Source organism: Ceratotherium simum, chromosome 22 (assembly GCF_057802395.1).
Source record: "Ceratotherium simum simum isolate JZ-2026a chromosome 22, ASM5780239v1, whole genome shotgun sequence".
In the NCBI taxonomy this organism is placed as follows: domain Eukaryota; kingdom Metazoa; phylum Chordata; class Mammalia; order Perissodactyla; family Rhinocerotidae; genus Ceratotherium; species Ceratotherium simum.
In genome coordinates this window covers 28,998,713-29,022,777 of record NC_141921.1, presented here as the reverse complement: position 1 = coordinate 29,022,777, position 24,065 = coordinate 28,998,713, and the positions used below count along the sequence as shown (strand labels likewise).

The 24,065-nt window shown below is 43.0% G+C and overlaps 1 protein-coding gene across 3 annotated transcripts; it reads left to right on the top strand.

The window, feature by feature from the left end:
• Nucleotides 1–1,593: 1,593 nt before the first annotated feature.
• TRNAU1AP (tRNA selenocysteine 1 associated protein 1) lies at nucleotides 1,594–23,940 on the top strand. 3 transcript variants are annotated; one of them, XM_014784065.2, is made up of 9 exons: nucleotides 1,594–1,662; nucleotides 2,174–2,271; nucleotides 8,284–8,383; nucleotides 9,005–9,057; nucleotides 10,971–11,102; nucleotides 12,163–12,282; nucleotides 15,864–16,023; nucleotides 16,505–16,538; nucleotides 22,894–23,940. In XM_014784065.2, the coding sequence occupies exons 1-9, from the start codon at nucleotides 1,636–1,638 to the stop codon at nucleotides 23,028–23,030; spliced, it is 861 nt and encodes a 286-aa protein (XP_014639551.1). In that variant the 5' UTR covers nucleotides 1,594–1,635; the 3' UTR covers nucleotides 23,031–23,940. The 3 variants fall into 3 exon arrangements, with proteins under 3 accessions (XP_014639551.1, XP_087302568.1, XP_004425894.1); XM_004425837.3 differs by having other exon boundaries at nucleotides 1,595–1,662; nucleotides 15,861–16,023; XM_087446442.1 differs by lacking the exon at nucleotides 10,971–11,102 and having other exon boundaries at nucleotides 15,861–16,023.
• Nucleotides 23,941–24,065: the final 125 nt, after the last annotated feature.

Here is a 24,065-nt window from a genome sequence, read left to right as displayed (position 1 = left end):
AAAAAAAAAAAAAGAAGATGAAGAAGTGTATATATGAGGGGCAGTCGTTGAAATATCTGAAACTACAAACAAAGAGAAAGTATGTTATTTAGAAATATGCAGATAGATTCTAGAGAAAAGATTTGGAAATGGCTGCCTCAAGGGAGTGGGAGTTGGGGGTAGGGATAGATGGGAAAAGGGACTGCTGTTTATTGTTTATGTCATAAATTCAATTTTTTTTTCACTGCCTACCATATTCCAGACAAAATTGAATTTGATTAGAAACAAAATGGACAAAGATCCCTGTCTTATGAAGCTTACATTCTAAATTAAAAGTAAATATTTAAAAATCCTCCACATGTAAAATAAATTTTAAAAATAGTAAGCAATGAGCAGAGCACAGGAGTTGGCAGATAGTACTAAATAAATAGCTATCGGTTATAATTTGAAGACCTCCAACTGCCATGTTGGAGAATTTACGGGATGCCAGGCGTTGGGCCACGTGCTTTCCCAACTTTTCGTTTTCTCCTCACAACACCCTATGAGGTAAGCACTGCTATTATTATCCACATTGGCCTCAGAGAGATTGAAGAACTTGCCAAAATAGTTATTGAGAGAGGGCTGGGATTGATACTCCATTTGTTCAATCTATAGCCAAAGCACCTAACCACTACATACTACTGCAGTGAGTAGGATAAAGCTGGAAATTTGGCAACTCGTGATTGGATCTCACTTTTCAGACAGATGAGTGCTTGACATTGGGGCCCAACACCCCATGCTTAGGATGTATAAACTGGTAAGGAAGGGCCTTAGTGGACCATCAGCCCAGAGGGAGCCCCTGAAGTGCTCCTCAGGTAGGTAAAGTGAGCTTCCCTGTTAGAGATGACAATCACCACGTACAGAAGCTTCCCGTTCTGAGAAATGGGCACCAAATTGAGACTGACACTCCCAGACTAGGAGAGTCACACTGTCGGGATTATCTAGTCATCAAAGTTGTGTTTACTGAGGGCCTTCTATGAGCAGGTCACTGCTATGGAACAGGTTGGAGCTCCTGGCAGTTTGGATTAGGGTAGTGGTTGTGGGACTCAAGAAAGTAGAGTGACAAGACTTGGGGACTGATTGGTTATTGAGATGATAGGGTTGCCCCAATTTCCACTCTTTTTAACCCTCCCCTCTCCCCTCCCCAGGGCTATACAAGGGAATGATGGAAAAATCCCATTCCAGGTTCAACAAAAGTCTCGTGTTTTGCAAACTGAGCAACGCAGGGTGAAGGCGTGGCTGGGGCGGACCAGTGGCTTGCCCCATTGCACACAGAGTTAGTGGAACTGGATCGTCCAGGCTCCCAAAGGGGACTTTTCACTTTTTAAAAAAATGTGCTTATATTTGTAACTTGTTACAATGAACATATATTACTTTTGTAACTTTAGATGTACATATGTGTGTGTGTTTAGTCAGAAACCCTAGATAGCCTCTTGTTCGAGTAACCCACTGGCCTGCGCGGGCTGGTGCTCCAGTCTGAACTCCGCCCGCGCCCAGCCAGTTCGCCCGAAAAGCCGGCGCGGTATATCCCGGCGAGGCGCTGGGAGCGGAGTTTCAGCGCGTGCGCAGAAGGCGCCGTAGGCGCATGCTCGGTGGCGTCCCGGCCCGGCTGCGGGCATGGCGGCCAGCCTGTGGATGGGCGACGTGAGTGAGGGCGGCCGCCCGGGTCCCAGGAGGGAGGAAGGGTCTGAGGGGAAGGGGTCTTTGGATCCCAAAAGGGTGGAAGTGAGTGGAGAGGGGAGTCCTTTTGGGTGACGGAGAAGCGGGTCCCAACGTCTAGGTGAAGACACTGAGTCTGAGGGGGAGGGTCTTGGGGCCCCGCCTGGGTTCGTGGAAGGGAAAGGGAGGTTCTTTGTGGGGGTAGAATGGAAGGAATCCCAAGGACTGAAGGGCGCTGTGGTTCTAGGACTGGAGGGGTGGGGTTCCTACACCCAAGCGGAAGGCTCCCTAAAGGGAGCAAGTTTGAAGGGAAGGGAGGCAAGGGATTGGGAACGCGGGAGTTGGGGTTAAAACCGCTCAGCTGAGGAAAACCGCTTCATCTCCCGCCCCAGCCCGCGGCGTGTAGCCCACCCTGGGCCTAGGGGCAGGGTCTCTGGAACCGGGAATGAGGAGCCGGAATGCTGGCCTGAGTCGCTCTGCTCTTGTGTTTACGCAGCTGGAGCCCTACATGGATGAGAACTTCATCTCCAGAGCCTTTGCCACCATGGGGGAGACCGTGATGAGCGTTAAAATTATCCGAAACCGCCTCACTGGGTACGTTCTCTCCTTCCCTCTTCTCGGTTCTCCCTTAATCCATCATGCTGCAAGTGTCATTCGGGAGAATGTAAACATCGCGGAGAGTCACGGCTTCTTAGTCACGGCTTCTTACTCCTAGTAATAGTTATTATAATGTTATAAAACCTAACAATTGGAGGCATATTGAGAGGAAGTTTAGCGTATTGCTGAAGAAATGGACTCTGGAGCCAGACGGTGTTTGAAAGTTATGTCTGCCCTGTGACCTTGAACAAGTTACTTAACCTCGCTGTTTCCTTCACCTTGACTATAAAAATGGAGGTAACAATGGCACCTACCTCATAGAGTTATGGTGAGGATTAAATGAGTTAATTCACATTCAGCATTTAGAACAGTGCCTGGCATATGGTATATGATCAGTAAATATAAACAGATTGTGATCTGCTAGGTAATAAGCCCTTTAAAGTCACGTTTTAAAATCACAAAAACCTAGGGGCTGTGGGGTGGTGTAGTGGTTAAGTTTGGTGCTCTGCTTTGGCAGCCTGGGTTTGTGGGTTCACATCCTGGGCACGGACCTACACCACTGGTCAGCCATGTTGTGCAGCCACCCACATATAAAGAGAGGAAGCGGGCCCCACCCCGTGGCTTAGCAGTTAAGTGAGCGAGCTCCGCTTGGCGGCCCAGTTTCGGAACCCCCGGCGCACACTGACGCACCACTTCTCCGGCCATGCTGAGGCCTCGTGCCACATACAGCAACTAGAAGGATGTGCAACTGTGACATAGAACTATCTACTGGGGCTTTGGGGGAAAAAAAGGAGGAGGATTGGCGATAGATGTTAGCTCACAGCTGGTCTCAGCAAAAAGAGGAGGATTGGCATGGATGTTAGCTCAGGGCTGATCTTCCTCACAAAAAAATAAATAAATAAAATGTTTTTAAAAATATAGAGGAAGATTGGCAACAGATGTTAGCTCAGGGCTAAAATTCCTTAGCAAAAAAAAAAAGGAAATCACAAAAACCTCTGTGCTAGGTACTATTATTAGAGAAGCTTAATAACTGTCTTAAAGTTACACAGCTAATAAATGACAAGCCAGGACTGGAATTCAAGTCTGTCCTCATAGCCAGGAGTGCCCTTAACTCATATCATTCCTTTAAAAATTTATTTGTAGAGACACTGCTATGTGCTACTGTTCTACATTCTCAGGATACATGGCTGAAATGAGCCAGACCTAGTCCCTCTGCTCATGGAGTTTACTACATTGTGTTGGGGGAATGAGACAGTAAATTAGCAAACAAAACAAAAGGCAGAGAATATTTTCAGATGGTGGTGCTCTATTGCCTCCAATTTCTTCTTTCTCTTTGGGGATCTTAGTTTCCCTTAGGGTTCTAGTTAGAAATGAGAGGATTCCTTTATGAATTTGATAATGTTTGTTGCACATCTGCTCTGTGCCAGCTACTCTACTAAAGCAGCTTGCTAAATCCTCAAATGGTTGAACAATACAGATGAGAGATAGGAAGTGTGGCCAACCCTGTGGCTGTTTGGTGAACAGGTACTTTGTGTCTTCAGAACCCCAATACCCAGGGATGGATTTTCTGACTGGTAGATCATGCTGGCCTAAATATGTTTCTTTTTGCTCTTGTGGACAGAAAACCCCAGATAATCAGCTCTTAGTATGAAAATACATTCAGTAATGCTTTCTACTTTTTAAAGCACTGACATAGGTTCTCACATTTTAATCTTTGTTGAAATAAGGTTTGGAACTACCCTACCCGTGATTACTAAACTCTAGCTATTTCTTATGGTGGTACTTAGAGACATGTTACATTTACATCCTGACTCATTTGACAAAGACTTTGAAATGGCTTATAAGAATACTGTAAAATAAATGACTGTAAATTTGAAAAAACAAGACCAGAGAAAATAAGGGAAAAAGACCCAAGGAAAAATAATATACAATAGAGCATAATGATTAAGAGTGCAGTTAATGGGCCGGCCCCGTGGCTTAGCGGTTAAGTGCGCGCGCTCTGCTGCTGGCGGCCCGGGTTTGGATCCCGGGCGCGCACTGACGCACCGCTTCTCCGGCGGTGCTGAGGCCACGTCCCACATACAGCAACTAGAAGGATGTGCAGCTATGACATACAACTGTCTACTGGCGCTTTGGGGGAAAAAATAAATAAATAAAATTATTAGAAAAAAAAGAATGCAGTTAGTGGTTGCACAACAATGTGAATGTACTTAGTAGCACTAAACTGTACACTTAAAAATGGTTAATCATATATTTTATGTATATTTAACCACAATTTTTAAAATTAAAAAAAGAAAATGCAGTCAGATGTGGAGCAACCACGTCTGTCATCATTGGTGGGACTATAAAACAGCACAATCACTGGGGGCAAGTGTCTGGCAGTGCCTTATATACATACATCTACCCTATGACCCAGCAAGTCCAGTCCTAGGTATTCACCCCAGAGAAATGAAAACATGCATCCACAAAGAAAAAGAATGTTCATAGCAGTTTTATGACAATAGCCAAAAACTGTAAGCAGCCCAGGTATCCATGAATAGGTAAATAGATAAATAAATACTGGTATATTCATACAATAGAATATAATTTAGCAATAAAAAGGAACTGCTTATATAGCAACCACAGAAATGAATCTCAAAAGTATTATGCTAAATGAAAGAAGTGTTACTCTATGATTCCATTTATTTAAACTTCTAGGGCCGGCCCTGTGGCTTAGCGGTTAAGTGTGCACACTCTGCTGCTGGCGACCTGGGTTCGGGTCCCAGGCTCGCACTGACGCACCGCTTCTCCGGCCATGCTGAGGCCGTGTCCCACATACAGCAACTAGAAGGATGTGCAGCTATGACCTACAACTATCTACTGGGGCTTTGGGGGGAAAATAAATAAATAAATAAAATTATTAAAAAAAAAATAAACTTCTAAATTACACAGAATTAATCTGTGGTGGAAATAACTCAGTGTCTAGAAGATTTGTGCATTTCATTCCATGTAAACCAAAAAAGAAAAAAAACTAAACAATAATTGAACTCTAGTTACTAATATGCATATTAAAGTAATTGAGGGAGGGCCGGCTCCGTGGCTTAGCGGTTAAGTGTGCGCGCTCTGATGCTGGCGGCCCGGGTTCGGATCCCGGGAGCACCCCGAGGCACCACTTCTCCGTCCAACGTGAGGCCGAGTCCCACGTACAGCAACTAGAAGGATGTGAACCTATGACATACAACTATCTACTGGGGCTTTGGGGGGAAAAAACTGAATAAATAAAATCTTTAAAAAAAAAAAAAAAAAAAATTAATTGAGGGAAGTATACCAATATCTGCAACTTACTTTAAAATGTATCAAAATAAGAAGGATGATAAATGGGTAGAGGGATGGATAGTTGGACAGTTATGTGATAAAATAAGTATAATAAAATGTTAATTATAGGTGGTGGGTATATGGGTATTTGCTGTACAATTCTTTCAATTTTTATTTTTGGAATTTTTCATAATGTTAGGAAAAGAATATAGTCAGACTGTCCCGAATTCAAATTCAACCTTTGGCACATACCAGCTGTGTGGTTTAAGGTATATTGCATAATCCTGCTGAGTCTCAGTCTCCTCATCCAAATAGGAGTAATGGGTTTCATTCGCCTCATAGAGTTATGTGAGGATTAGATGAGATGTGCATGTGAAGTGACTAGCACAGTGCCTGGCCTGTAGTGAGTGCTTGGTAATGGTCAGCTCTTTTTTTTTTTTTTTTTTGGTGAGGAAGATCAGCCCTGAGCTAACATCCATGCTAATCCTCCTCTTTTTGCTGAGGAAGACCGGCTCTGAGCTAACATCTATTGCCAATCCTCCTCCTTCCCCCGCCCCCGCAAAGCCCCAGTAGATAGTTGTATGTCATAGTTGCACATCCTTCTAGTTGCTGTATGTGGGACGTGGCCTCCGGAGAAGCGGTGCATTGGTGCGCACCTGGGATCCGAACCCCAGGCCGCCAGTAGCGGAGCACGCGCACTTAACCGCTAAGCTACGGGGCCAGCCCAGTAATGGTCAGCTCTTACTGGTGGTGGTCTTTATACATCTGTGAGCCTTAAGATTCTAGCACACACAAGACAGAAGGCACGGATTTGGCCCACCATTCTTCTTAGGATCAATGAATGTTAATGGAGCTCATACAGGCTGTCCTGTGGTCCTTGGACTCAGGTACCACCCCTGCCAATTCCTTTTTGGCTTTGTGTTCATAAGGTTATTTGAAATGAAGGTCTGAAGTAGTTATTTCCAGGAAAGTTTGGATTATTTCACTGGTGATAGCTTTAAGGATGATATTAAGGAAAATTAACTTTTCTGTATAAATCTCTTAGTAGGAAGGGATGTCAGAGGGTATAGTCACATCCTCCTACTTATGTCTGCTAGTGATGCATTCAAAAATAGAACACTGGGGATCTCACAGATATCCCCCATTAGGTAAGGTCCATGGGTTTACTTGGTCTTTCCAACTAGATTGTAAGTTTCTTGGGGACGGAAACCGTGTTCTTCAACTCTGTATCAGCCTGGCCTGTGGTAGGTCATCCAAAAAAACTTTTTTTTTAATTTGAAAATTTTCAGACAAAACTGCAAAGAAATAGTACAGTGAACACTTATACAGCTACTACCTAATCTCAATAGTTCTGGGGCTGGCCTGGTGGTGCAAGCGGTTAAGTGTGCACACTCCACTGCAGCGGCCCGGGGTTCGCTGGTTCGGATCCCAGGCGCGCACCAACGCACTGCTTGTCAAGCCATGCTGTGGTGGCGTCCCATATAAAGTAGAGGAAGATGGGCACGGATGTTAGCTCAGGGCTGGTCTTCCTCACAAAAAAAAAAAAAAAAATAGTTCTTAACATGTTGCCATGTTTTCCTTATCTGTCTATCTAAATCTATCTAAAGATATCACTGCGTGTAAACCAAAAAAGAAAAAAAGAACTGTAAACAATTGAGCTCTAGTTAATAATATACATGTTGAAAATAGATTTAGATAGACTGATATTTCTTTTTGCTGAACCGTATGAAAGTAAATTACAGGCACTGTGACACTGCACAGCTGAATATTTAAGCAAACATGGCCAAAAACTGTACATTCTCTTACATAGCCACAGTGCTCATTTCACACTCACAAAGGTAACAATTTCCTAACACCATATAATGGCCAGTCTACATTTAAATTTTTGTAATTGTCCCCAGACTATCTTTCATGGCTTTTTGTATGTTTGGTTTTCAATGAATTAGGATCCAATCAAAGATCAGATCCTGCATTGCGTTTAGTTTTTCTATTAAGTCTCTTTTTAATGTAGACAAGGCCACCTCATTTTTTTCTCATAACATTGACTTTTTAAAGAGGTAAGATTGGGCTGGCCCCATGGCTTAGCGGTTAAGTGCACGCACTCCGCTACTGGTGGCCCAGGTTCGGATCCTGGGCGCGCACCAACGCACCGCTTCTCCGGCCATGCTGAGGCTGCGTCCCACATACAGCAGCTAGAAGGATGTGCAGCTATGACATACAGCTATCTACTGGGGCTTTGGGGGAAAATAAATAAATAAATAAATAAATTATAAAGAGGTAAGATTGATTGTGTTACATAAGGTCCTACATTCTGGATTCTGGTCCTACATTCTGGATTTATTTGTTTCCTTGTGGTGGTGTTTTACTTGTTCTATCCCTAATATTTCCTGTAAACTGAACATTAGATCTGAAGATTTGATTGGAATGCATTAAACGTTTTTGGCAAGAGTACTTCATAGGTGCATAAATACATAACAGTACATAAATACAACAGTACATAAATAAACGTTTACTAAATAAGTCTGGACTGGCCCAGATTGGCAGTCTTTATAGTCATGTTTGTAAGTTAGTTCTGAACTGGAATATGGCAGGGAACAAAAACAGTGTGGGCTCTGATTAGAAAAGCATTTCTCCCTCCCTTCAGGCCAAGACCCAGTCTCTCATCTGGGAGTTGTATCTTTAATCATTCGCTTTCTCTGTTTGCTCTCTTTCCAGGATCCCAGCTGGCTACTGCTTTGTAGAATTCGCAGATTTGGCCACAGCTGAGAAGTGTTTGCATAAAATTAATGGGAAACCCCTTCCAGGAGCCACACCTGTAAGGATACTTAGATAATGATGATGTTACCATTTTTATTGTCATTGATAATTATCATTTATTGAATTCCTACTGTATACTTATATTATTTTATTTAATCCTATAACAACCCTGAGCAGTAGGCATTGTTATCTTTGACAGACCAGGAAACTGAAGCTCAGGGACGTGAAATAACTTGCCCAAGGAACATAAGTAGTAAGTGGCAGAGCCAGGATGCAAACTGAAGATTGGTTGCCTCTAAAATCCGTGCCCTTTCCACTCTGCACTGCTGCCTCCCTTAGTGGAAGACTTGAAACTCTAGATCTCTTACTTGCTTGAGAAAGTAGAACAGGCTGGCAGCAGTGAGGACAGGTTTCAAGAGAGTTACATTCTGCTCTTCCCACAGTTACTTAGCTTACAGCTGAACCAAGCTGGCACACCTGTGGGCTCATAGAACCGTGGAGCTGCCAGTGCCCTTAGCGGTCATCCGTGCAACCCCCTCATTTTATACAGGAGAAAAAGCTGAGGCTTAGAGAGGGGGAGATGTTTTGGCCAAGGTAATTTATTTCAGTTTTTTTGAAATATTGTTTGACTCTTGAAACACCTTTCTCTGTTTTAATTTGTTTGTTTTTAAATTTCCAGGCAAAACGTTTTAAATTGAACTATGCCACTTATGGGAAACAACCAGATAACAGGTAAGTACAGAGTAGTCCCAAGGTAGCTTCAAGCCCCAGGAAATGTCCACATAGAGACAAAATGCCTCACTGTGCCTGTCACAACCAAAGAGGAGGATGGGGAGCTGAGTGTGACTCCACTTTGCCTCCCTCCTGAAGAAAGATACTCTCCTATTCCGCATTGTTGGATCTTCTCTGTATGCTTTGTATCGAGGCCCATGTCTTCCCAATATGTGGTCCTTCCCCTAGCCTTCCACCCTGTTAACTCCCCACAGGATTGTGGTTTTATTCAGTAAGAATTGACCTGTTGTAGCAACATAAATTGATTCAGCATTTCACGTTGCCGTTTGAAATCTTTAGAACAGTGTCAGGAGCTTTAGAAAGATTTGTACCCATTGACCCCATAATTCTACTTTTCAGAATTTATTCAAGGCTGTGAGCAAAGATTAACCTCGATAGTGTTCGTTGAAATATTACATATAGGGGTTGGCCCCGTGGCATAGCGGTTAACTGTGCACGCTCTGCTGCTGGCCGCCCAGGTTCAGATCTCGGACGCGCACTGATGCACTGCTTGTCAGGCCGTGCTGTGGCGGCATCCCATATGAAGTGGAGGAAGATGGGCACAGATGTTAGCCCAGGGCCAGTCTCCCTCAGCAAAAAGAGGACGATTGGCATGGATGTTAGCTCAGGGCTGATCTTCCTCACCAACAACAACAAAAAAAAATTACATATATAGGCAAAATTTGGGGAAAAACAAATAATCTAATAATAGGAAAGTGGTTTAAATTACAATATGTTCGTTAATTGGAATGCTATATATTAATAAGTCATGTTATAGCAGAATACTGACATGTCAAGATGTTGGCAGTATGTTAAAGGTGAAAAAATGCTAGAAACATGGGGCTGGCCCCGTGGCTTGGCAGTTGGGTGCTTGCGCTCCACTACTGGCAGCCCGGGTTCGGATCCCGGGCGTGCACCGACGCACCGCTTCTCTGGCCATGCTGAGGCCGCGTCCCACATACAGCAACTAGAAGGATGTGCAGCTATGACATACAACTATCTACTGGGGCTTTGGTGGAAAAATAAATAAATAAAAAAAAAAAGAAAAAGAAAAAATGCTAGAAACAAAACAAATGAATCATATCTAGTGTTTGTAAATTAAAAAGAAGAAGCCAAAGAAAAAAGACAAAAGCATATATCAATGTGTTCTTAGTGATTTACCTTTGAGTGGTTGGGTTATTTGTAATTTTTTTTTGTCCTTTTGTGTATTCTGATTTATACAAGGAATATGTATCATACTTGAAATAAGAAAATAATGAATTCTTTTATTTTTTTAAGAATTGTTCTAGAACCGGGGTTTGCAAACTATGGCTGATTTGTATCACCCGCGAGCTAAAAATGGTTTTTACACTTTTAAAGGATTGTGAAAACAGACAAAGAAAAATCAGCAGACACCATAGGTGCCCCACAAAGCCTTAAATATTTACTATCTGGCCCTTTACAGAAAAAGTTTACTAACCCCTGTTCTACAAGTTGGGGGATTTCATTTTAGCTACTCTTTAGGTCTTTAGGAGATAAGGTCCAGTTCTCATTTTCTCTCTGTCTTTCACCATTTGAATTAAAAATATGCAATAAATACAGAATGTCTAGTTTTATCTTTTGAGCACCTCTGACCCTATCCCCGCATCTGCACTCCTGTAATAACTTGAAGCCAGGCAGGCTTTGTACAGTGGATGAAGGACTTGGGGCAGGGGACTACTTCCATAACTCTTGTGCCACGACTGCCAAATGAAACAAGTTAGGAACTGGTTAAGGACCCAGCAGGTGCGTTGTTCCCTAAGGAAGCCCAGGAAAGGTTTACCTAGAATGGGCCAAAGAGCCCGTCAGAACAAAGGTTTTGGTCTTTGTCTCTGAATCTTGTTCTCTCCTCTCAGCCCTGAGTACTCCCTCTTTGTGGGGGACCTGACCCCAGATGTGGACGATGGCATGCTCTATGAATTCTTCGTCAAAGTCTACCCCTCCTGTCGGGGAGGCAAGGTTGTTTTGGACCAGACAGGAGTATCTAAGTAAGGCCTTACCTATTATTGATGCTACCCTGTTAGTTTCAGCATTCTTCTCGTAGAAAAATGGTGTTATAGAGAGGTAGAGGTATTATACAGAGACCGTGTAGCATGGTGGTTCAGAGCACAAGCTCTGGAGCCAGGCTGCCTGGTTTGAATCGCAGCTCCAGCGCTAGCCGGGGATAATGCAGCGGACAAGTACTGAACCTCTGACCCCATTTCCTCGTCTGTAAAATGGGGCTGATGAATAGTATCGGCTCATAGGGGTGATATAAGGATTAGATGATATAAATAAAGGAATAAGAAATGCTTTATAGGTGTTTACTGTTTTATTTATTATTGTTACTTCAGAGGTGGGAAAGCCTCGGGAAAGGTTCACTCTTGATCAGAGCAGTAATTGTAAGCTCAGGCTTTGGGAGTCTGACAGACCTGGATTTGAATCCTGCTTCTACTATGACTTTGGGCAAGTTATTAAACGTCTCTGAACTTTGGTTCCCTCTTCAGTAAAATGTGGATACTACCTTTAGGAAATTGTTGGACCGTTCCTAACAGTCTGAGCTAACCCTGGGAAAATGTTCAGCACAGTGCCTGGGAAATAATAAGTGTTCATTAAATATTAGCATTCATTTATTCCTCCAAGTAGAATAAGTGCAGGAGAGTAGGAACCTTGTCCACTTGTGACTGATCAATCCCAGTGCCTGGCACAGTACCTGGCATACAGGGCAGACTTGGTAAATATTTACTGAATGAACTTCTATGACTATTCCTACCACTGCTACTACTGTAATGATAATGATAATACTTCCCAGTAGATTGGGAGGGAAGGAGCCTCATAAGTGAAGGTATGGGGGAGAATGGGGAACTGAAAGTGAAAATCCCTACAGAACTCAGGAGCCTCCTAGGCTTAAATCTCACATTGCTCTGTGGCACACTTCCACCGATGGGATCTCATCCCCTCCTACATAGTTTGATGGACTCTCTGTCTCCCTTCTCAGCCCGTTTTCCATTTTTGGACTTGACCTTCATCACGTTTGTGATCTAAATAATGTGTGTTTTTTTCCTGCAGGGGCTATGGTTTTGTGAAATTCACAGATGAACTAGAACAGAAGCGAGCCCTGACGGAGTGCCAGGGAGCAGTAGGACTAGGGTCTAAACCAGTGCGGCTGAGCGTGGCAATCCCTAAAGCGTGAGTCCTGCCCTGGCAGGGAGGGTGGAGGGCTTCTGGACTGACCCTGACTTGGATTCTCTTCATCTGTTTGTTGATAATTGGAGCATCCACATGCTGGATAGGAGGTTGCAGGAGATTCAGTTCAGGTCACCAATAATGAATGACTGATAGTTGCTAGGCTGGGTGTTAGAGATGAACGAGTATAACCCTGCCCCTCCAGAAGCTTATAGTTGAGGAGAGAGCTGTGACTGGGGGAGGCAGGTACATTCAGACATTGCTGATAGCAGCACTGGAAAAGCAGTTTGGCTGTATATGCTTAATGTCCCTGTTCTTTGCCCACTAGTGCCACTCTTAGAAATGTATCCATGAGGGGCTGGCCCAGTGGTGTAGTGGTTCAGATCCCGGGCGCGGACCTACACACTGCTTGTCAACCCATGGTGTGACAGGCGTCCCACAGATAAAGAGTTGAGGAAGATGGGCATGGCTGTTAGCCCAGGGCCAGTCTTCCTCAGCAAAAAGAGGAGGATTGACAACAGATGTTAGCTCAGGGCTAATCTTCCTCCCCCCAAAAAAATTTATCCATGAAATTAATAAGAATTGAACAGAAGGAAAAAAATTACACTCAGTTTTAGCCTCATTTATATCAATAAAGTCTATAAACTTCCTGTGAATGTCCCTTGCTATGGGAATGGCTAAGAATTAATGATCCAAACACTTTATATTATATGCGTCACTATTGTACCTGTCATGCTAGGCAGAAAACCTTTCTTCCCTTAGAGCTCCAAGCAGGTTTCTCACTCAGATGTAAGACAACTATTCTTTGCATCGAATCCTCCATCCTTTGGTCAAAGCAGTGGTTCTCAACTGGGGGTGATTTTCCCCCCGGGGGACATTGGCAACATCTGGAGACAATTTTTATTGTCACAGCTTGGGGTGGGGAGGTTCTACTAGCATCTAATGAGTAGAGGCCAGAGATGCTACTAAACATCCTACAGTGTGCAGGACAGCCGCCACAACAAAGAATTTTTGCCCGCCCCCCAAAAACAGTGGTGCCAAGGCTGAGAAACCACCAAAAGTACAAGAGTGGCTGCATTCTTAGGGCAGAACTTCCAAATGGCCGTGTTTTTGAAAGCAGCAAAAGATTCAAAGGTTCTTTGCAGTTTAACTGTTTTTAACACATGGAAGATTAGCCTAAGTGATTCCCCCCCAAAATGTTATTTGTTCTAAACTCTATGATATATATAAAAACATTAAAGAAACTAAAAGAAAAATTTCCTCATTATCCTAAAGTGACAATTATAATTTCTGAGTTCCTTTCCAGGCTTCTCTGTAGGCATCCATGGTATATAGCTATACATACACACACTATATATGGGTCACTTTACATGTGGTACGTTTACTTCTTTATTCATTTTTAATTGTAATAACAATGCTCATTCTTTTTTTTCCCCAGTTTACTCAGTATAGGTAGTCACCTTTCCATATAGTTGCACAGTCATCATCACTGTAACATTTTTAACAGCTGCAGGATATTCTTTTGTGTGTTCTCTCTAGCACTTCCTCTGGTGTTGACTATTTGGTTGTTTCTGAAATGTTACCATTTAGTCAGTCAACAATAACTGAGTCCCTACAACTTTGTAGGCCTTGTCCTAGACAAGAGAAACAAAGTCCCTTCTGCAAGGAGGTTATATTCTGTTATATCTGTTTCTTCTTTGAATGTTGTCGTATTTGGTTCCTGCCTCTGAGGAGGTGCCCTCAAGCACTAGGAATTGAAGGAGATAAGAGTTCCCTTTGAGAGTTAGACTGTAAGAGCCTAGTGTGGAGAAACAGAACATTAATGTACAGACCCAGGCCAGGGAGACTGTACCTTCAGTTACCTGAACATGTCAGGAGGGTGGCAGATGTCCTGGAAGCAGGGAAGGGGAGTCGTGGAGGCAAACATTGTCAGTTTCCAGCCTGGTGCTGCGCAGGGAGAGAGAGTTTCTGCAGTTGGACTTCATCAGGCCACCCTGTTGGGGGTGTTCAGACGTGGAGTCTGTTTATCTGCTCTGGCTGAGTCCTGCTCACCAAACAGACATTGAACTCGCAAGGGACTTGGGAAGAGCTCATTCAGACTTTGAGCATTTGTGGTTGCTGTGACAGAGATTCGTATAGTAGTTCAGCTCCTGCTTATGACTTGGTTTCCTCTTGGGCTTCATTGTGGAGATAGAATGCACCAATCACGAGGACATAGTATGTTCCACACTATGTGGCAGTTATGACTCTCCTTATAAAGCAGCGGGCATGGTGGTGTTGTCCTCTGCCTCCTGCACGTGTTTGGTGTGCCCCTACGAGAGACTGGCCCTTCCGAGTGCAATGACTGGAGAAGCATTGTCATGTCCGGGTTGGGTTGGGTTGGGTTATGTTCTTTTGATTCCTCTCAGCTAGGACTGCTGGTCATCCTCCAGGCCTGTTTCATAAGCCTACACACATGGTTTTTTATGTTTTTGAAAGCAGTGGCATGCAGGCTTGACGTTCTGTCAACAGCAGCTGGGGCAGCTGTGCAATCAGGATAAGAAAGTTTTCCACTGATGTTGGGACTCAGCCCTGATTGGCAGATGCAGGATGTAGGAGACTGGCAAGACATCTTGAGTCGGTCAGGGCAGGTGCAGTGTATAATGGTCTGCTGTTAGGAGCATGACCCTCGGAGTTCAATTTGGCTCCAGTCCTAGGTGTGGCCTTGGGTAAATCACTTTAACCTTTTAGAGGTTCAGTGTTCTCATCTGTAAAATGGAAATAATAAATGAAAGCTCTATCATAGGATTATGCAGGACTTAAAATAGGAGACCATATATGAAAAATAATTGGCACAAATCCTGAGTACCTACTCCATAAATGGTAGCTGTGACTACAGTGATCACAGTAAGGCTGCTGGAACACTTCTCTTTATTTTTTTGTGGGGAAGAGGTGATTAAATATTTTGTAGTTTGAAATGCATCTTGGATCATCCTAAATCCAGATTCTCCAGGCCATGTTTACCTGAGCCTTTGTGGCTAGCAGAAAAGCAGCCCCTAAGATCTTGAGAAGAGGAAAAATCAGTACTGACGAAGTTTGATGAGAGAAACAAACCTAACCATTAAAAGCTCCTAGCTTTGGGGCTGGCCCAGTGGCATAGCGGTTAAGTGAGTGCGTTCCGCTGCTGGTGGCCCGGGCTTGCACCAACACACTGCTTGTCAGGCCATGCTGTGGCGGCGTACCACATAAAGTGGAGGAAGATAGGCACGATGTTAGCTCAGGGCCAGTCTTCCTCAGCAAAAAAGAGGAGGATTGGCATGGATGTTAGCTCAGGGCTGATCTTCCTCACACACACAAAAAAGCTCCTAGCTTTAAAGCATGGGCTCTGGAGCCAGACCGCCTGGGTTTGAATCTCTTACTAGCTGTGTGACTTTGGACAAATTATGTAACCTCTCTGTACCTCAGTTTCGTCATCTAAAAAATAGGAATAATGGTATACTTATTGCATAGGGTTGTTGTGGGAATTAATCCTTGGCCACTTAATAAGTGTTTTGGAAATGTTTGCTTGCATTTGTTTATTTTTGGTTCTTTCTTCATTTAAGGAGTCGTGTGAAGCCAGTGGAATATAGTCAGATGTACAGTTACAGCTACAACCAGTATTACCAGCAGTACCAGAACTACTATGCCCAGTGGGGCTATGACCAGAACACAGGCAGCTACAGCTACAGTTATCCCCAGTATGGCTATACCCAGAGCACCATGCAGGTAACCGTGATTTGGCAAGTATGGCCCTCTTGGCTTATGTCATCCTCTAGAGACATAGGTCATTCTCCAGGATGCGATTGGTAAGGACGGGAGCTTGGGCTTCAGGAAAAAATGGGGAAAGATGAAGCAACCTAGTCTCTCTTGTTAAAAGTAAGCCATTCTGGGGGCCGGCCCGGTGGCTCAAGCGGTTAAGTGCACGAGCTCTGCCGCGGCAGCCTGGGGTTTGCCGGTTCGGATCCCGGGCGCGCACGCACTGATGCACCACTTGGCAAGCCATGCTGTGGCGGCGTCCCATATAAAGTGGAGGAGGATGGGCATTGGATGTTAGCCCAGGGCCAGTCTTCCTCAGCAAAAAGAGGAGGATTGGCAGATGTTAGCTCAGGGCCAATCTTCCTCACACACACACAAAAAAAGTAAGCCATTCTGATCATGGGCCAGGATTTCACTCTGTTTCTCACCCATCTCTCTGGTCTCTTGGCAGACATATGAAGAAGTTGGAGATGATGCATTGGAAGGTAAGAAAGGAGTCCATTCACTCATTCCTCTGTCAGCCCTTATGGAATGACTGCTTTATGGCCGGCACTGTGCCTTCAGCTAGATGCTGAAGGAATGCAAGGTCAATTCTGCCCTGGAGGAACTTACATTCTAGTGAGAGAGCCGGTACACATACATATTTACAGTAAGAGAGAGTGTGAGTGCAGATCTGAGAGAGCCCAGGGGGAAGCAGCTCAACAGGGGAGGGAGCCAGTCACCCCTAGACAGTGGCATTCTGCTCCAGGATGTAGGTCTCTAGCAAAAGTACTGTTACCTTGTATTTGTTTGACAGTTTCTAGAAATCATTGTTTTATTTCATGTTTTAATGTTTTTCTATGTATTTTGCATGTTTTTCTCATTTTCAGGTAATAGTTATGATTGAAAATTTGGAAAATACAGTAGAGTATTATGTAGTAACTGAAAATCACCCCTATTCCTGCTACATAGTAATAGCCATTATTAATTTTTTTAATTAAAAGCATTTGTTGTCATTTTTATTGAATTTAACTGAAGAAAAAGGAAAGTAAAACTGAAGGAATTGCTAACATTCAAACAATTTTTTTGTGTGTGTGTGAGGAAGACAAGCCCTGAGCTAACTTGCGATGCCAATCCTCCTCTTTTTGCTGAGAAAGATTGGCCTTGGGCTAACATCCATGCCCATCTTCCTCTACGTTATATGGGACGCCACCACAGCATGCCTTGACAAGCAGTGCCTCGGTGCGCACCTGGGATCCGAACCTATGAACCCTGGGCTACTGAAGTGGAGCACGTGCACTTAACTGCTACGCCACTGAGCTGGCCCCCAAACAAAATTTTTTAAGTGAGATATTAATACTTATAGGATTTTTTAAGGTTTGAAAAAAATTATGAAAAACAAATTTTTTTTCAACTTGTTTCTGAACAGATGTGGTACAAAAAGATTCAAAGGGTTTTTTTTGTGAGGAAGACCAACCCTGAGCTAACATCCGATGCCAATCTTCCTCTTTTTGCTGAGGAAGATTGGCCCTGGGCTAACATCCATGCCCATCTTCCTCTACTTTATATGGGCCGCCACCACAGCATGGCTTGACAAGCAGTACATTGGTGTGCACCCGGGATCCGAACCTATGAACCCTGGGCCGCCGAAGCGGAGCGAGCGCACTTAACTGCTGTGCCACCGGGCAGGCCCCAGACTCAAAGTTTAAGATCTAACTCTATTTTAAGGATTATTCTTTGAGACAGTCATAGGGAAAATGTGATCTGTAAGCAAAATATCCCTTTAAGGAAACATACCACCTTCAGGCAAAGAACAAACTTACCTACTTCATAGCATTTTAAAGCAATTTCACATCTGTGCTCTCATCTGATTCTAACAGCAGTGACCTTGGGAGATGGGCGGCACAGAACGTAGGAGCTCCAGTTGACACATGGGGAACTGGTGGCCCAAGTGGTCTGCTCAGGGTCACATAGTGGAGTTAGGGGCAAAGTCAGGCCTGGAGTCCCTGTCTTTCTTTACTCAGTCTCTGGTTCCTTCCAGGAAATACTGCCTCCTTTTTAGAGATGATTAACCTGATTATAATAAAATCTGCGTATAACTGTAGAATTTTCCAGTCTCTCTCTCACTTGTTAGTAATACAATAATAGCCAACATATTTTTTGCTAAGCGCTGCTACCTGCCAACATTGTGATGGGTAGGTACCATTCTAATCTCCATTCTACAGAAAGGAAAACTGAGGGGCTGGCCCAGTGGCTTAGCGGTTAAGTGCGCGCGCTCCGCTGCTGGTGGCCCAGGTTTGGATCCCGAGCACACACTGACGCACCGCTTCTCCGGCCATGCTGAGGCCATGTCCCACATACAGCAACTAGAAGGATGTGCAGCTATGACATACAACTATCTGCTGGGGCTTTGGGGGAAAAAATAAATAAATAAAAATTAAAAAAAAAAAAAAGAAAGGAAAACAGGCTTAGTTAATAATAGATAATAGTTACTGAGGTTTTACTATGTGCAGGGCACTGTTCTAAGCACTTTACATGTATTAACTCATTTAACCTTCACAACAGTTTTGAAATAAGTACTACGATTATCCTGATTTTATGGAATAGAAAACTGAGGTAGAGGGCCGGCCCCGTGGCTTAGCAGTTAAGTGCGTGCACTCTGCTGCTGGTGGCCCGGGTTCGGATCCCGGGTGCGCACCGACACACTGCTTTTCTGGCCATGCTGAGGCCACGTCCCACATACAGCAACTAGAAGAATGTGCAGCTATGACATACAACTATCTACTGGGGCTTTGGGGGGGAAAAATAAAATAAATAAAAAATTAAAAAAAAAAAAAAAAGAAGAAAACTGAGGTAGAAAAGTTAAATTACTGGGGCCGGCCCCGTGGCTTAGCTGTTAAGTGCTCGCACTCCGCTACTGGCGGCCCGAGTTCCGATCCCAGGCGCGCACCAACGCACCACTTGTCCATCCGTGCTAAGGCCGCGTCCCACATACAGCAACTAGAAGGATGTGCAACTATGACATACAACTATCTACTGATTCTTTTGGCTAAAAAAGGGGAAGGACTGGCAATAGATGTTAGCTCATGGCCTGTCTCTCTCAGCAAAAAGAGGAGGATTGGCATGGATGTTAGCTCAGGGCTGATCTTCCTCACCAAAAAAAAAGTTAAATTACTTGTTCAAGGTCAACATAGTTGCAAGTTGCAACTTAGTAGCTAGAGGTGGAGTCAGTCATGGAACTCTTGCAGTCTTGCCCCAGACATTGTGCTCTGTACCCCACTGAGTTATGCCTACTGTCTTGACATAATAACCATACAGTGAAGGGGGCACAGCAGCGATTGTTATTCTTCATCTATTCCTTGGCTTCACTAGGCCATCTTCCAGGCCATCTTCAGAGTGAGGAAGGGTGCTTTTATTGTATGTGTATCCATAGACTTCAACACATGCAATTGCCTGCCCTTGATCAAGCTGTTTACTAGTCTGTTCCCATAAGCTATTACCTTCACTGAGTGGAGTAACCAGGCCAGTCCTGCTTTCTTACAGTTTCCATATCAAGCCTTTGTAAATGCTCAAAGCTTCAACTCTTATAATTTAGATTAAAATTACAAGAGAAAGAAAAATCCCTCTGGTTGCAGGAATGAGCATCATACTTATGTGAAAAGATTCAGCACTGGCTGGGTTGGAAATGGAAACAGACTCTTAAGAGTAGGTGGAAAAGCTGGAAAGAAACACAAATGGCCTATAAACCACAAGAACAAAAAGTTTAAACTTATTACTTGTATCAGTCAAGGTTCTCCAGAGAAACAGAGCCAAGAGGATATCTGTATATATAAATCTGTAAGGCAGGCCAGCATGCTGGAAACTCAGGCAGGATTTCCATGCTACAGTCTTAAGGCAGAATTCCTTCTTTGTGGAACTTCAGTTTTAGGCCTTAAGGCCTTCAATTGATTAGATAAGGCCCACCCACGTTATTGAGGATAATCTTCTTTCTTTCTTTCTTTCTTTATTTTTTTTAAATTTTTTATTTATTTTATTTTCCCCCCCAACGCCCCATTAGATAGTTGTATGTCATAGCTGCACATCCTTCTAGTTGCTGTATGTGGGACGCGGCCTCAGCAGGGCCGGAGAAGCAGTGCGTCGGTGCGCGCCAGGATCCAAACCCGAGCCGCCAGTATCGTAGCGCGTGCACTTAACCGCTAAGCCATGGGGCCGGCCCAGTAGTCATTTTTTTAATCATGTCTTTTTCTAGGAATATTGACAGAAAATGTTCTGAATGAAACAAGATCAGATATAAAATAGAATATGTGATAAGATCCTAGTTAGGTTTTTTTTTTTGTTTTGGGGGATATAATTCACACAACAAAATTCATCCTTTTAAAGTCTACAATTCAATAGTTTTTAGGAATCATCACAAAGTTGTGCAGCCATTACCACTGTCTAGTTCCAGAAGAAACCCTGTTTCTTCTTAGCAGTTATTCTCCATATGCTCTCTCCCTCCGGCCCCTGGCAACCACTCATCTATTTCTGTCTCTTTGAATTTACCCTGTCTGGACGTTTTAAATAAATGGAATCATATATAACCTGTGTTCCTTTGTGACTGGCTTCTTTCACTTAGCATAGTGTTTTCAAGGTCCATCCATGTTGTAGCAGGTGTCATTACTTCATATCTTTTTACGGCAGAATAATATTCCATTGTATGAGTATCCATTTTGTTGTTGGACATTTGGGTGGTTTCCACTTTTGGTATTATGAATAATGCTACTATGAACATTCGTATAAGTTTTTGTGTGGACAGGAAAAATTTTCGTTACTCTTGGGTACATACCCAGGAGTGGAATTGCTGGATCATGTGGTAAAACTCTGTGTTCAACAATTTGAGGAACTGCCACACTTTTCCAAGAGGGCTGCGGTGTTTTCCATTCCCACCAACAGTATATGAGGGTTCCAGTTTCTCCACATCCTCACCAGCAGTTGTTACTCTTTTTCATTATAGCCATCCTAGTGGGTTTGAAGTGGTGTCTCATTGTGGTTTTGATTTGCATTTCCCTGGGTAATGATTTTGAGCATCTTTTCGTATACTTACTGGCCATGTGTATATCTTTCTTAGAGAAATGTCTATTTAAGTCCTTTGCCCACTTTTAAATTGGGTTGTCTTTTTATTGTTGAATTATAAGAGTTCTTTATATTCTATTCTGGATTTTAGTCCCTTATCAGATATAGGATTTGCAAATTATTTCTCCCATTTCGTTAGTTATCTTTTCACTTGATAATGTCCTTTGGAGCACAAAAGTTTTTAATTTATATGATGTCCAATTTTTTTTCTTTTGTTGCTTGTGCTTATGGGGTCATATCTAAGAAACCATTGCCTGTTTACACCTGTTTTCTTTTAAGAGCTTTAGCCATTACATTTAGGTCTTTGATCCATCTTTAGTTAATTTTTGTGTAAGGTGTGAGGTAAGGGTCTAGCTTCGTTCTTTTGTGTGTGGGTATCCAGTTGTCCCAGCACCATTTGTTGAAAAGACTGTTCTTTACCCATTGAATTGTCTTGGTACCCTTGTTGAAAAGCAGATTACTATAAATGTATAGGTTTGGTTTTGGACTCTTAATCCTATTCCATTGATCTATATGTCTGTCCTTAGGCCACTGCTACACAGTCTGTATTACTGTAGCTTTGCAGTAAGTTTTGAAATGGGGAAGTGTGAGTCCTTGAACTTCGTTCTTTTTCAAGATGGTTTTGGCTGTTCTGGGTCCTTTGCATTTCCATATAAATTTTATGATCACTTGTCCTTTTCTGAAAAAAAAGGCAGCTGCGATTTTGATGGGGATTGCATTGAATCTATAGATCACTTTGGGGAGTATTGCCATTTTAACAATACTGTATTCCAATCCAAGTACATGGGATGTCTTTCTATTTATTTAGGTCTTTAATTTTCCAGTGAGTTTTAAAATACGTGTTTTAATGAATGGTGTGTTTGTGTGTATGCACTTTAAACCAACACAAACAAGACTAAAAGGAAAAGTATAAAATGTTATCAGTCATAGTGATTAAGTATTTTTTAAAACTTGTATTGTGAAATATAACGCATGTATGGAAAACTACATAAAACAAATGTATAGGTTAACATGTAATTATAAAGCGATTGCCTATGAAACCTTCATTCAGGTCAAGTAGAACATTGCCAGCCTCCAGAAGCCATCCTTCCTCCAATCACAAACTATAGCCCTGCTAGGGAAAAGTACTATGGTATTTTTGTGGTAACCATTTCCTTCCTTCTTGTTATAGTTTTATCACTAGATGTGTATCCCTAAACAATATGGTTTCTTTTGCCTGTTTTTGAACTTTATATAATGCAGTCATACTCTATGTACTGTCTTGCTTCTTTCATTTAACACTCACACAGTATTTTATTTGTGAGATCCATCCAAGATGTGTGCAGCCAAGGTTCATTTTCAATGTTATGTTAATATTCTAAGAATAGCGCTTTGGACTTAGTAATTTTGATCAGATTTTCCAAACCCAAAATTGAAATAAGGACCACACCAGAAAATCCAGGGTACGTGTTGGTAGAGATACAGGGGTAGCTTTTAATAAATGTGGAGTGACAGCTGCCGTTACTTGAGTACTGACTACATGTTACATTCTCTAAGTACACATTATCCTATTTCCATCCTCACAGGAACCCTGCGAGGCAGTGGTCAATCAGCCCCTGTGAGGAAAGAGGGAACTGTGACACAGAGGATAGGGAACTTGCCCTAGCAAACAGGAAGTCCTGGGAGGAGGGAACTGAACCCAAGTCTCTTGTGGCTGCTGAGTGCTTCTCCCCTTGGCGCTCCCCGAACGCATCCTTGCTTCTCTTCCAGACCCGATGCCGCAGCTGGATGTGACTGAAGCCAACAAGGAGTTCATGGAGCAGAGCGAGGAGCTGTACGATGCACTGATGGAATGTCATTGGCAGCCCCTGGACACAGTGTCTTCAGAGATCCCCGCCATGATGTAGCCAGGACAAAGGACAAGCCAGAATGGACTATGTGAGGGAGACGAGAGACTCCTTTTTAAAATACATACATATATATATATATATATATATATATATCAAGAACTTTTACCCTTTTGGGAATATTTTGTAAGATTTTAGTAATCAGCTGTTTCCTGAGATTATGAATATTCCGGCAACACTTGCCTTCATTTGATAGTGACCTATTTGATTTTAAATGAAAACCAAGGGGCCATCTGTTGAAGAGGGGTTGAACAAGGTTCCAATTTGTCTGAACAATCATTTATCCAGGCAGGGTTATCTACACTCCTGGAGATAAGGAGAGTTTGGAATTATTAACCAAAGTGGATCATGTGACTTTATAAACCCACCCTTTTCATGTGCTAGGCATGTTAAGTCCTTAAAGTTCTCTGGGGTCAGAATGCATGGATTACCTGCTGTATGTCAAATGGTGGACAGTTTTATCTGCCATTTCAGATACCCCCTTCCCTCTTAACAAATTTGCTTCAAGTCTGGTGGCTGGTAAAGACTTCATTAGGCATTCCAGCCAGGAGGGAAGTGGCATGGCTCAGTGTGTAGTAGGAAGTGGAATCAGCTAAATCTAGACCAAAACGCTCAAGACTTGGAGTTTGGTCCAAGACCAGGTAGATTTTCAAAGGCCTCGATTGTTTTAAGGACAGACCTGTTGAAGGGCATTACTGTGCCATCTATGTGCCAAGCCCACCTGTGTTGACCTTAATTACCTAAATACATTGAATAGTTATGAATTTATTTACATATAGCAAATGGCTCACAAAGATACCTTGAGCTTAGTCAAGGTCAATCATTACTAAACCAGACCTCCATGCCAACCTTCTACACATCACTTCTGTATTTTCCAAATAAATCAGGAAATCCCACTTTCCAACTTAAACATTGTCATCTCTAGTACCCTCCTGAAAAGACTGGGTCTATGCTAGAAATCTGCATCTGATCATGTTTTGTGCTAGAGGAATGGAGAGGGGGGTACAGCTTGAGGCATGCCACAAGAAACCTTCC

Bases quoted from the DNA above. Each gene is read 5' to 3' on its own strand.
- TRNAU1AP (XM_004425837.3), top strand. From the start codon at position 1,636: ATGGCGGCCAGCCTGTGGATGGGCGAC. The intron at 9,058-10,970 runs GTAAGTACAGAG...CTCTCCTCTCAG, and splicing joins GGGAAACAACCAGATAACAG to CCCTGAGTACTCCCTCTTTG. The intron at 11,103-12,162 runs GTAAGGCCTTAC...TTTTTCCTGCAG, and splicing joins GACCAGACAGGAGTATCTAA to GGGCTATGGTTTTGTGAAAT.